General features: G+C 45.3%; 1 protein-coding gene across 6 annotated transcripts in view; it reads right to left on the bottom strand.

The window, feature by feature from the left end:
* Window positions 1-488: 488 nt before the first annotated feature.
* Window positions 489-14,041, bottom strand: part of LOC103281359 (membrane-associated guanylate kinase, WW and PDZ domain-containing protein 1) — a 45,096-nt gene continuing 31,543 nt past the window's right edge. For 4 of the 6 annotated variants that reach the window (XM_062971174.1, XM_062971175.1, XM_062971177.1 and 1 more), the window contains 5 exons: window positions 10,523-10,672; window positions 10,145-10,227; window positions 7,715-7,858; window positions 4,625-4,763; window positions 489-1,038 (listed from right to left, as the gene is read on the bottom strand). In XM_062971174.1, the coding sequence (XP_062827244.1) occupies window positions 551-1,038; window positions 4,625-4,763; window positions 7,715-7,858; window positions 10,145-10,227; window positions 10,523-10,672 (1,004 nt within the window). In that variant the 3' untranslated portion in view covers window positions 489-550. Of the gene's footprint in view, window positions 1,039-3,852; window positions 3,968-4,620; window positions 4,764-7,714; window positions 7,859-10,144; window positions 10,228-10,522; window positions 10,673-14,041 lie in introns of all 6 variants that reach the window. The other 2 variants (XM_062971178.1, XM_062971179.1) reach the window with 2 other exon arrangements.

The raw sequence follows: 14,041 nt of genomic DNA, 5'->3' as shown, positions 1-14,041 counted from the left end.
TGCCATGGAATACTTGCATGTTGTAGTGAATTCTGGGCCTGGATTAGTACCAAGTCCCAAATTCCTGTTTGGTCTTATCTTAGACCTGTGGAAACTGAAAGCTAACTCTAGAACACATCTGATACTCCTCCACTCCAACAACATACACTGTGGGCAACTAGTCTTCCATTGCTGTTGTTTTCATTGATGGAACACCTGACTCACATAGTTCTTTCTGAAGCCTGGGTTTCTTAGGAGCAAAGTCTTTAAAGTATTGTGCTAGAAGACTGTAGTCCAAGAAAGATGGGAGACCACAAAAAGAGTGTCAACCCCCACTGCAGTCTTGTGAGGTGGTTATGGTTAGCAGCAGAATGAAAGTGGGGAAGATGGCATTGAGTAGTGGGGGTACGGAGAGAGAGAGGAAACCGTAAAAGATATCATTGCATAGTGTGGATGTGAAGCATGTTGGGTGGGCGGAGCAAAATGAAGGTTACCATTGCATAGTGTGAATGGACAGTGCCATTGCCCCAGGCACTGAGTAGTTCCCAACAGTGGCTGCAGAGAGCTGAGTCTAACTTCGCCTTTTCACCTCCATGCTCTTTCCTCTTCCTGGTTCTCCCTTCTGCTCTTCCTCCTCCCCCTGGCCCATGCAGACGCCCCACAGAGCCCGGGACAGGCGTTCCTTACTGGGTACCAGCCAGGGACCAGGGACCAGGTCTGAGCGTAATTTCCGGCTCGGCCTGGGGGAAAGGAGCTTGCTGCTCTCATCCTTGCCCTCTGAGTTCTTCCCCGGCTCCCGCTGTCTCCAGCCCCTTTCCCTGTCTTCTTCTTCCTCGACCTGAACCTTGGCGGATCCGTGGTGCAGCCGGCTAGACGGGCGTGCTTTGGGGAGCTGCTGTCTGCCACTGGGTGAGGTCTCCTGGCCACCCCCATCGCAAGGGCTCTGTCCCTGGTATTGGGGGCCCCCAGCCGGGTTTGATCTCCGGTGTCGGTGCCTGACTCTGTCCTCAGCTTCTGGCACCTGCAGTGTCTTGGCGGGGCTCTGGCTGTACTCACGGTCTAGGAAAAAGATGGGGTGGGAAGGCAGAACAAGAGAGATCAGGGTTTCAGGAGGAGAGGACATGAAGCATTTGGGTTTGAGAACAGCAAACACCTTCACCCCTAAACCACACCTTGCCTCTAGGTAGAGTTGCCAAATTGCAATTTCAAAATAGCTGGCATTGTGCGTAAGACCTGGCAGGTGGAACCAGAGCAGGGTGGAGCCAGAATTCACTTGGGTACATGGTTACTTTCAAGAGCATGGCTTTACTGCTCAAACCAACTAGAGGGTTAGCCATCCTACCGGCCTCTGGGAAATAAGCCTCCCTGGAGATCCACACCCCATAGGACTTTTCTATATGATCCCTCACCCCTGAATTGTGTGAGACTCAGGCAGCTCTCTAAAAAGGTGTTGAAACCACAAGCCCCAATAGCCTCAGCAAGCCTAATGAGGCATGTTGGAACTTGCAGTCCAACAACTTCACTGAATGACTTCTCACCTTGATTTAAGACAGTGGTTCTCAACTTGGGGTTCCCAGATGTTTTGGCCTTCAACTCCCAGAAATCCTAACAGCTAGTAAACTGGATGGGATTTCTATACCAAAAACATCTGGGGACCCCAGGTTGAGAACCACTGACTTAAGAGGATCTGCCGCCTCTAGGAATACTCCACAAGGGCTTCTGGATTTTTCAGCCCACTAAACCTTCGTTATCTAGAGATGAGTAAAGTGCGGTCCACTAAATGTTATGGGCCAAAAAAGCCATGCTAGTTTAGCTGATCTGGAACAAGAATAGGAGTTAACATCCGTAAGATATGGAAAACCAGCACTTTATCCATCCCTAATCCAACCACTAGGAAGCACTACAGTTTCATTATTTTGTGACACCAGCTCTAGATTCTGGAATGATTCTCACTGAAAAGACAGCACTAAATGTAAAGAGGTTCGACTATCATGGCTTCCCTCCCAAGCAACCCTGGGAACCAGAGCATTCTAAGCTCCCTTAGGGGAAAGATCTAGTTTCCAAGCTTCCTTTGTGATTGTGAGATTTCCAAAGGCCTTTGAAGCAAGGGACTTTCCAAACTGCTCTTCTGCCTTTGGGAGCTAATATAGGTAACTGTCAAACAGATAACTTGTTTTGATTATGTTGGCGTACCCGGTTTGTTGAGTGGGGGTGGTGGTGCAGGATAGGTTTCTAGAGGTTGGAGATGCTATATGGGAAAGTTTCAGTGGGTAAAGGGAGAGGAAGGGTGTTGGGGAGAATCCAATCTACAGATAAGGGTCCATAATGTTTCACAATGTACTAACAAGTGGAAGAAGGATTCCAAATAAACCACTGAGAAATGGAGAACGAGAAAGGTAATTGGAGGTAATGGTAGCCACGGGCAGAGACAAAAATATCACAATTCTGCACCATGAGCACTGAGTTCTGAATTATGCAAAGCTGCACATTTAAACAGCATAATTCATTCAACCTCTCCTAGTCAATGACTCAAGCAGAGCAATGGAATTTAACCTTCTTGCCACAGGACATTTTGCCTACTGCCTTTTAAGATGGTATCAAGCATGGCTCACATATTTTAAACCCTATCTTCAAATCCCCAAGGGCTAGAAACTTACTTTAAAAATAATGAAAACCACTTGTTGTGAAGACTCATTGGTATAAGAAAGGATCAAGAATGGGGCCTTCAGTTATTTGAAAAGGTAATGGGATGCCACTGAGTATTATCAACTAGTGGCTTCAGCTAAAGGGAAAGGTTTTCCCTGACATTAAGTCTAGTCATGTCCGACTCTGAGGGTTAATGCTCATCTCCATTTCTAAGCCGAAGAGCTAGCGTTGTCTGTAGACACATCCAAGGTCATATGACCAGCATGACTGCATGGAGCACCGTTACCTTCCCGCCGGAGCGGTATCTATTGATGTTGTCAAAATACTAGGTTTGCAGAAGCTGGGGCTAAGAGTGGGCACTCACCCTGCTCTCTGGATTCAAACCGCCGACCTTTCAGTCAGCAAGTTTAGCAGCTCAGCAGTTTAACCCGCTGCACCAAAAAGGTAAAGGTAAAGGTTTCCCCTGACATTAAGTCCAGTCATGTCTGACTCTGGGGGTTGGTGCTCATCTCCATTTCTAAGCCGAAGAGCCGGCGTTGTCCGTAGACACCTCCAAGGTCATGTGGCCGGAATGGTACCTATTGATCTACTCACATTTGCATGTTTTCGAACTGCTAGGTTGGCAGGAGCTGGAGTTAACAGCGGGCGCTCAAGCCACTCTTGGGACTTGAACCTGGGACCTTTCGGTCTGCAAGTTCAGCAGCTCGCTTTAACGCACTTCGCCACCGAGGAGGTCCAATGCACCAATGGGGATATAAAGAACAAGTAATTTCAGAGCTCCGCCTGGAAAACATGAAGTCTGTTTGGAATAAGCAGCATGAAGAAGAGTGACCAAGTAGATCCACTGGTATTTTTTTCCAAAAAGTCTGGTCTAGGCAGCTAATTTTGAATCCTGGCTTTTCCATGTGCTTATGTGCACACACTTGGCTATGCACATACTTGGCTATGCACACACTTGGCTATGCACACACTTGGCTATGGGGAAAGGGTCATGGGGAGATGGTGCGGAAAGGGAGCAGGGGGGACTATGGAAAGGTACTCATTGTTGTGGGATGGGGAACAAGGAGAAAGGGGTGGCTCCAGCAGGATCATCTCCCCCTAGAGAATGAGGCCTCCCCTACCATTTGTGGCAGAACTGGTCAGTGGTTCCCTGGGGGACTAAGGGAGAGAGGGGAACTGGGCAGAGCAGTGTTGTTGGTCTCCTGGGAGAGGGGACTGGGCACCCACCATTTATGTTCGACCCGTCCCACGAGGCAGAAGCAGGGCTCCCCCCGGGGGGAGTTGGTCACGCAGAGAGCCAGGCTGGCCAGCGGCTGCCCTGTGGGGCGGAGACAGATGGAGACTTGGGGGAGAGGAGGGGAAAGGGGAGTTACAAGGCCGGCACAGATCAGGAGAGGTGGGGGATGAAGCCATCACAGACCAGAAAGGGAAAGCGGACCAGAGAGGTTAAGACAAAATTGGCACAGATTGGAGGCGGGGGGTGGGCGGGTGGGAAATCAGACAGCACCATAGACGGGTTGGAGCGGCATATGGAGGGTGAGACAGACGAAGGACAACAGGGAAGGAAAGAAAAAGAGAAGAGGAGAGAGGGATGAATATTGAAGACTGAGACTCTGCCTCTCTGCAGAGACTTTCTGAGGGGAAGAGGCAATGGAGTACCCACTTGTAGGAGACGTTTGTTACAAGGTCTACCACCGTGGCTTATCTCATCTGACTTGCAACAGTCAGAGATTAATGAGCCCTGTCTTCTCTCCTTTCAGGAGAAAACAATTCCCTGGGGGAAACAGTTGCTCAAATGCAACTCAGAAGTGCAAAAAAGTGTGCAGGGATCAAAGATCTTACTTGGGCCATTCCATCTAAATTTTGGTAGTGTTGGATAAACAGCAGGGTCTTTTGTATGTGTTGCATAAACAGCAGGGTCAACTTAAGTCTTTCTTCTACTTTTACTATAGAGGATAAGACGGAAAGGGCTGAGAAAGGAGAGGAGGCACAGACCTACCATAGTCGGGAACAAATCCGTTGCCTCTCTTCAGCACCAGGTGTATCCGGCTCCCTCCATTGCGGATGTGCTCCACAGCTTGCGCATGTGTCATTCCTGACGTAGACTCCCCATTGATCTCTACTAACTGGTCGCTCACCTGCCATGTAGTAAGCATAAAATGGACCATCATGAACGTGGGGTTCACCTACAACTTGGTGTCTGTTCAAGGACACATCACCATCCTCATCCTCATATTTAACATTCATGTAGTGTTATGGTACTTCCAGAGTGTTTGTTCAAAATGCTTCAAGTTTAGTAGGTTCAATATGTCAGGCCAACTGAGCCTACCTGGCATGAAGCATTTTGAACATATGGATTTAAAAATACTGTTTTTTTTAAACAAGTGTGGGGGCTATGATAACATTTGAACTAGACACTTTCTCACTCACAGATTGCATTTGTTGTATATGATTTGGGATCAGGCAATTTAATAAATAATAATAATCAAACTTTATTTATACCCCGCCACCATCTCCCCGTGGGGACTCGGGGCAGCTTACATGGGGCAGAAGCCCAAACAACATAGAACAAAACATAGGCAACATAATACAAATCACACTATAAAAAGATAAAACAGTAATACAATATATCAATTAAAACAAAAATACAGGATAAAAAATTGCATTTAAAACACATAAATGGTAAAATCCTAATAAAATGGGATAGATTATTAAAAACCCTCTGGGGCCGATTAATTAATGACTGTAATTAATGACTAATTTGAAAAATTACAGTACAGTAGAGTGTCACTTATCCAACATACTGGATTATCCAACACATTTTTGTAGTCAGTGTTTTCAATACATTGTGATATTTTGGTGCTAAATTAATAAATACTGTAATTACTACATAGCATTGCTGTGTATTGAACTACTTTCTCTCTCAAATTTGTTGTATAACATGATGTTTTGGTGCTTAATTTATAATATCATAACCTAATTTGATGTTTAATAGGCTTTTCCTTAATCTCTCCTTATTATCCAACATATTCGCTTATCCAACGTTCTACCAGCCTGTTTATGTTGGATAAGCGAGACTCTACTGTACTTTCTTTCATATGAACCAACAAGGTTGAAGATCTTAGTTTGGTCCTACAACAATTTGAAACAGGACTGGTGGTGCTTTCTAAATAGAAAATGTACTAGCTGTTCAAAAGTATATAATTTAAAAAGAAAAATGCATATAAAAAGCCATTTTTCTATTTGGACTTAATTTAGTTTTTAATATAATACAACCCCTACAATTTAATACCCATCTTTACTCATGTAAGGATTGTATTGTTTTCCAGGCTTGTTCCACACAGCTGAATAAAATCCCACATTTTCTGCTTTGAACTGGAATATATGGCAGTGTGGACTCAGATAACCCAGTTCAAAGCAGATATTTTCTGCCTTGATATTTCAGCATATAGGGTTGTGTGGAAGGGCCCCCAGTGCTTCTGTTCCATTTAAGGAGCTCAAGTGTTTTGCCCCAAACAATGGACAAATATCTGCAGTAGCCTTATGTTTTCAAAAATAAAGTCTCACAATTTTTTCAGTGCGCCCGTATGCATGACCTACCAATAACTCATTCAGTATGTAATCTTCATTTTGGTCAAGAAAACATGGCCCATTTTGACTTCTCCCAACTACCCACCCCTGACTAGCCCGAGGAAGTGTTCTGGGGAACTTGACTGCTTGCTCATGTTTGTGGAATTTTACCTAATCAAGGTATTGCCTGCCTGTGGATTTTGGTTTTGTTCTGTTCTTAGAAAAGAACAGAACTACCTTTGTTTATATCCGAAACAACCCTGTAAACCTCAGGAACCTGTGACCTTCCAGAAAGCTGTGGACAAAGAGATAACTTTTTAAAAATAAAGAACAACTTCTATCATTGGCTAAAGAAGAAAACTCTGGGTTCATAGCCAAAAACAGGATTTCTCAACTTTTGTTTTGTTTTTAGAGAACTGTGGAACATCATGCTGTGTGTTCACATATGTACTACAATATTAGATTTCTCCATCGTTTTCCCACTACCATTTTGAGAAAGAGAGAAAATGGGGGCAAATAAAACTGGGGAAAAGTGAACAAAACAAGAATTTTAAAAGGAAAATGCCTGGTTAAGCTTCTGCCAAGCAGAATTGTGGAGGGGAATAGTACCATCAGGTTAAAAAACAACTGAAAATTTCCTACCATCGTAAAGGTAAAGGTTTCCCCTTGACATTAGGTCTAGTCGAGTCCGACTCTGGGGGTTGGTGCTCATTTCTATTTCTAAGCGGAAGAGCCGGTGTTGTCCGTAAACACCTCCAAGGTCATGTGGCCAGCATGACTGCATGGAGCGCTGTTACCTTCCCGCCAAAACGGTACCTATTGATCTACTCACATTTGCATATTTTCGAACTGCTAGGTTGGCAGAAGCTGGGGCTAACAATGGGAGCTCATCCCGTCCAGCAGATTTGAACCAATGACCTGATCATCAAGTTCTGCAGCTTAGTGGTTTGACCCGCTGAGCCACGATAAACGATAAACTCTCATCAAATGCTATATGATAGTAAAGTGTTTAGCTTTGGACAACCAGGCATGAGTCCTCTAGCAAAGGGTGGGGGGAGTGTGCAGTCATCCAAAGGCCATTGGACTGCAAATCCCATGCTCCCTTGCCTGTAGCAGAATTGGCTAACACTATATGGAGGGCCACATGTTCTCCACCCCTACCGCTCAGAATAAGAAGGTTTCAAGGGAAAGGAAAATAAAGGAAATAAAGGAAACTATCCTTTACAGCACCTCTGTTGGGATCCTAATATATTCCTGCTGTCCTTTGCTCAGGACACTCAAGTGTCCTCTCATTCAATGACAGCTCATCTATGGCTCCCATCTACAATGCCATATAATGTAGTTTCACAATGCATTTTAACTGTATTCAACTGCTTCATATAGCAGTGTAAGCTCAAATAACGCCATTAAACTGCATTATAAAACTGTATTATATGACAGTGTAGACACGGCCTATGACTCTTCTCAGCCATCTCCCCTATTGGGTGCTCCCAAACTCTTCCCTGGGACTATCACGTACTTGGATCTTGCCACACTGCTGGGCTGGTCCACCCTCCATGAGAGCCAAGACATAGATATCCATGTTATATTCACTTCCACCTCGCAGACTGAAGCCAAAGCCATTGGGTCCTCGGAACAGCTCCACCGAATATTGGCCCATCTCCTGTGGAGCAGAGAAAGGCCACAAACCAAGGAATAAAGCTGGTCCAAACATTGTTTTATTATCAAAACCAAATCAGCTATTTTGATAGACTGTTTCCAAAACATGGTGCTTCTAGCAGCTTACAAGTTTGGGTCACTGTGATGCCGTAAAGCTTCTGCACTTAAAAAAAAATTAAATCAGGATGGCATGTAGCCACCCCTCACCCCCCAGAAAAGCCCAGGGTTTGGGTGGGTGGGTTTAAACAAGAACATGCACCAAAGTGGGCTATTTTAACCCGCTCCAGCACAGTTTTTAGGGCTGTGTGGAAGTGCCCTGAGACACACAAAACTCTCTTTGGACATAAAGGAGAAGTAGTTCCCAATCAAAAAAGTAGAGCTTGAAAAGTTACTTTTAAAGAGGAACCAGTACTGTTACTTGTCACTGGAGGCTTACTCAATTTGCCTCTCCATTTCTCATTATGGGGTTGTTGTGTGTTTTCTGGGCTGTATGGCCATGTTCCAGAAGCATTCTCTCCTGATGTTTCACCCACATCTATGTCAGGCATCCTCAGAGATTGTGAAGTATATTCAATAGACTTCACAACCTCTGAGGATGTCTGACATAGATGTAGGCGAAACATCAGAAGGGAATGCTTCTGGAACATGATCATACAGGCCAGAAAACACACAACAATCCTGTGATTCTGGCCATGAAAGCTTTCGACAACACATTTCTTATTATGTTGCTCCATACTTTCTCCCCTAGTACTTGGGGAGTCGGGAGATGGGTTGGGGGTAAATTTTTCTAAAAAAGTAAAAAAAAATGGCCTACAATTTGGACACAGGAATGTGTTTCCAAAGTATGAGAAAAATAGTTTTAAAAAGAGGAAATTGTTGCTTACTGATCTTAGCAGTTTTAACTTTGTTTGTTTCTTTTTCTTGGCAAAAAGATCACCATTATTCCGTCACTGCCCTCAAAAGTAATGTGTTCCAGATAACATTGTTCCTTGTGAAGTATTACTTCAAAGTTTTGATAATAAGGAAGTAACCAACATCAAAAAGCACATTCTTGTCCATAATCCCAAACCAGGGGACAGACATTCCTCTCCATTTTTCTAAAAATTAGGCATGCAATCTAGGGCAAGGACTTGTGCCTGACTGTTGAAAGAGATTGTAGTACTGATTCCAGTTTATACCTAATCAGAAGCATTTTATTTTTCTGTGTGCACTGGTTTTGATTTCTAGCTCACTTTGTTACTAGGATTAAATTACAGTTTTAAAACCCTGTGCAACAGTGTAGTATGTGATCCATTGAAATTGACATGGGTGCTCAAAACAGTTAGAAGTATAATTCTAGCAATTAAAAAGCAGTTATTTAATATCCCAAATAAAGCTGAGTCCCCTTCTATGCTGTCCTTATATTCCAAGATCTGATCCCAGATTATATCCTTATCCCAGATTATATGTCAGTGGAGACTCATATAATCCAGTTCAAAGTAGATAACCTGATGTCTGATCCTGGGATATAAGGACAGTGTAGAAGGGGCCTGAGTGTAGAGTGACAAGCTTTCTAGGGATAGTAAGGTATTAATCTGTCATTCTACAGTATCATTTGAGAAATACATGTTGAGATTTGTTTGCCCACAATTCATCTCCAAATTGAAATCTACTCCTGGTTCTACTAAACCTGGATCTTATGGCCTTCTGAGGCCATAAGGAGCAAGGCAACAGCTGAGCAGGCACCAAGACGGTGAAGGTTGTCATTTTTTAGGAGAGGAAGAGAAAGGGAGAACCTAAGTAAACCAATAGGGTGTTTAGGACATCTTGAAGCCAAAGAGGAAAGAGCAAGACCTCAGGGATAGAGCAGGCAGAAATAATATTGTCTGGCTTTGCCTGACTCAATCTTCTACATTCCCCTTATCTTAATACTATCTTGGAGCCTCTGATGGCCTAGGGGATAAAAGCCTCGTGACTTGAAGGTTGGGTTGCTGACCTGAAAGCTGCTAGGTTCGAATCCCACCCGGGGAGAGTGTGGACGAACTCCCTCTATCAGCTCCAGCTCCATGTGGGGACATGAGAAAAGCCTCCCATAAGGATGGTAAAATATCAAAACATCCGGGCATCCCCTGGGCAACATCCTTGCAGACGGCCAATTCTCTCACTCCAGAAGCAACTCCGGTTGCTCCTGACACAAAAAAATAATAACACTGTCTTGGCTCTCTTCCTCCTTTCTAACTACACATAGCACCCAACATATCTCTTTTCCATCCAAGATCTCCATAACTGTCCATTCCTGGACTTTCAATACCTGGAGCTGAGGGAGGCGGTAGGTGGGGCTCCGGGGACATTCACCCACATCAATATCAGCGGTGTTCAAATCGCTGGAAATTCCTGGAAGCAAATGGGGAGAGTAAGTCTGAGGGGTATATCCTCTCTGCTACCCTGCCTTCTCTCTCTTTCTTTCTTTTGTTCCTTCCTTCCTTCCCTTTCCTTTTTTTTCACTCCCATCCCCGGTGCCTTCCCTTCCTCCTTCCTTAGGCCTCTGGCTTCTAATTTTCCTGTCTCTTCCCCCGTGTCCCTGTTATAATTCCAGAAGTTCCCACCTCCCGAAGACTCCTTTACACTCATAACTCTTTTGCCTCTGCCCTTCCTTTCTACCAAAGCCCCCTTCCCCATAATCACTCACCTGTGTCTTTGCGATTTCGGATTTTCATTCGCACCCGGCTCCCTGCCTGCCGGAAGACTCCCCCAACATCAGTGTGGGACAACCGTGCCAAAAGCCCACTGTCTTCTTGATGGGAGAGGCCTTCCTCCTGATGGGGCATCAGGGAGCTGGCTGGGAGGAAAGTGTAGGTGGATCAACAGAGGTGCCCCCTTCTCTTTAGGTGCCAAAGTTTAAAACAGCTGCCTTCTACCACAAATACTCCAAAACCCATCTTCCTGGTGGCAAAGGTTCAATTCTCTACACCTTCTTTGCCCAAACATGTATTTAAGGACACATTTCTTAATATTTTCCCAATGTATTTGCTTAACGGTAGCACAGTTGGTATGTTTCACATAATGGATTATGATACATCAGTTGAGAACCAGAAGAAGGACAGCTTCTCCTTCCCAGTAACAAAAAGGCATTTCACCAAATGTTATCCCCAAATCATCTGCCCATAAGACCAGTTCAAGACTGTTGCTGCTGCTCAATCGTTTAGTCGTCTCCGACTCTTCGTGACCTCATGGACCAGTCCACGCCAGAGCTCCCTGTTTGCCATCACTGCCCCCAGTTCCTTCAAGGTCAAGCCAGTCACTTCAAGGATACCGTCCATCCATCTTTCCCTTGGTCGGCCTCTCTTCCTTTTTCCTTCCTTCCCCCCCCAGCATCGTTATCTTTTCCAAGCTTTCCTGTTTTCTCATAATGTGGCCAAATTACTTCAGCTTTGCCTCGAATATCCTTCCCTCCAGTGAGCAGCCGGGCATTATTTCTTGGAGGATGGACTGGTTGGATCTTCTTGCGGTCCAAGGCACTCTCAGGATTTTCCTCCAGCACCAGAGTTCAAAAGCGTCTATCTTCCTTCGCTCAGCCTTCCTTATGGTCCAGCTCTCACATCCATAGGTTACTATGGGGAATACCATTGCTTTGACTATGCGGACCTTCATTGCCAGTGTGATGTTTCTGCTCTTCACTATTTTGTCAAGATTGGCCAAGACTGTTAGACTGGCAGTTTTGAGGGTATTTTCTAAAGACATTTCTCAAAAGCAGCAAACGTTATCCCACACTGAATCCAGATGGGGAGCTTCAGATCTTACAAGAGGAAGGTTCCCAAATCTCAAGTCTTGGACCAAACATCACAAGAGATCATTCCTAAGTATCAGAGTTGCCCTGAAATTTCAGGGCCTGGGAGAGTCCTGACCCACCAGCCACAGATAAGACGGATGCTAACTCCATTTTCTCCACCATCAAAAGCTGTTCGCTCCTCTAGATCTCAATGGAAAAAGGACAGAAGGTACAATATGAAGCCCTTTCATTTGCATTACAGCACAAGATCCCAACTCTAAAAGCATTGTCCCTTTATATCAGTGGTTCCCAAACTTATTTGGCCTGCCGCCCCCTTTCCAGAAAATATATGGCTCAGCGCCCCCTGGAAAGGGGGGCATGGTTTAGAGGGGTGGGCATGGCTCCTGCTCAAGAGGGCAGGGCTGAGTCTCTCCCCTAGTCCAAGATGCAGGACTATGAGGGGAGGTGGGCGGGGCCACAAATGGGCGGCCAGGACTGGGATGGGCGGAGTTACGAGCTCTGAGGCAGGGCTGAGCTTCTATCCCTGTCCTGCGGCTCCTGCCAGGACACAGGAGGCGGGGCTAGAGGAGGGGGTGGGGCCTCTTCCCAAGTGCCTGATGGGGCTGAACCTCTATACCCCGCCCCCGTGTTCTAACAAGCGCCTCACGGGAGGTATACAGAGGCTCAGCCCTGTCTCGCGCTCTTGGAAGAGGTCCTGCCCCCACCCCTAGCCCCAACCTTTAGTCCTAAAAGGTCTCTCAGGAGAGGTATAGAGGCTCAGCCCTGTCTCGGGCTCTTGGAAGGAGGCCTCTCCCCCTTCCCTAGCTCCGCCCTTTGTGTCCCAACAAGCGCCTCAGGAGAAGTATAGATTCTCAGCCCTGTCTCGGGCTCTTGGGAAGAAGCCACACCCACTCCTCTAGTTCCGCCCCCAATGTGTCCTAACAGGTGCCTCAGGTGCTCAGCCCTGTCTCCAGCACTTGGGAAGAGGCCCCGCCCCCCCTCTGGCCCAGCCCCGTGTCCTAATAGGTGCCATCACCGCCCCCGCCCCCCCCCCCCCGATTTGCTCCAGCACCCACTGGGGGGCGGTAGCGCCCACTTTGGGAATCACTGCTTTGCATCAATGATCTCGTCTTGGGTTCCCCAGATGTTTTGGCCTTCAACTCCCAGAAACCCAAACAGCTGGTAAACTGGCTAGGATCTCTGGGAGTTGTAGGCCAAAACATCTGGAGACCCACAGGTTGAGAACCACTGCTTACATCCTGTACATCAGGGGTCCTCAAACTTTTAAAGCAAAGGGCTTTAAAAGTCCTTCAGACTGTTGAGGGGTCAAATTATCATTTGAAAAAGAAATACGAACAAATCCCTATGCACACAGCACATGTCTTATTTGTAGTGCAAAACAACAACAATGAAAGAACAATAAAATATTTAAAAATGAAAACAATTTTAACCAACATAAACCTATCAGAGTTTCAATAGGAAGTGTGGGCCTGCTTCTGGCCAATGAGATAGTCAAGTTAATTAGGATTGTTATTGTTGTGTGCCTTCAAATCTAAAATTATTTATTTATTCATTTACTACATTTATTTTCTACATTTATATCCCGCCCTTCTCACCCCGGACTCGGAGCGGCTATATGTACATACAATATATTATATTATTAACATAGCACAATATTAGCATTATATATTACTATATTGAACTATACCATTATACTGTAATATTATATCTAATATATAACATGTAATTAATATTATTATATGGTATTATTATTAGTATTACATTGCATAACATGATAATATTATCAATATCATATGTATATATAATATATTATATTATTAAAACTGATATAAAAATTTTATATTATAAATGAGGGCGGGGGCCAGGTAAATGACCTTGGAGGGCCACATCTGGCCCCCGGGCCTTAGTTTGGGGACCCCTGCTGTACATCTTTGCTGGAAAAGCAAGGCTATGAACCTATGGGGATGAGATGAAGTTTGGGCTATATCAGATGAGTCACCTGTCTGCCTTCCTTTGGAGCTCTACTCAATAGAATCATAGAATCATAGAATCGTAGAGTTGGAAGAGACCTCACGGGCCATCCAGTCTCAACCCCCTGCAAGAAGCAGGAAAATCTCATTCAAAGCACCCCTGACAGATGGCCATCCAGCCTCTGCTTAAAAGCCCCCAAAGAAGGAGCCTCCACCACAGTCCGGGGGAGAGAGTTCCACTGCCAAACAGCTCTCCCAGTAAGGAAGTTCTTCCTGATGTTCAGGTGGAATCTCCTTTCCTGTAGTTTAAAGCCATTGTTCCGCGTCCTAGTCTCAGCCCTACCATTAAGCAGAATGTGACAGCAGCAAGTGACAGAAGTAACAGTGGTTACCCTTAACCACTCCTTTAGCCATCCCTACATCTAGCTGTACCCCTAAACAAGGCAGC

This window comes from Anolis carolinensis, chromosome 2 (genome assembly GCF_035594765.1).
Source record: "Anolis carolinensis isolate JA03-04 chromosome 2, rAnoCar3.1.pri, whole genome shotgun sequence".
Classification (NCBI taxonomy): domain Eukaryota; kingdom Metazoa; phylum Chordata; class Lepidosauria; order Squamata; family Dactyloidae; genus Anolis; species Anolis carolinensis.
Note: the sequence above shows the minus strand (reverse complement) of the source record. Positions and strands in the feature narration are given on the sequence as shown.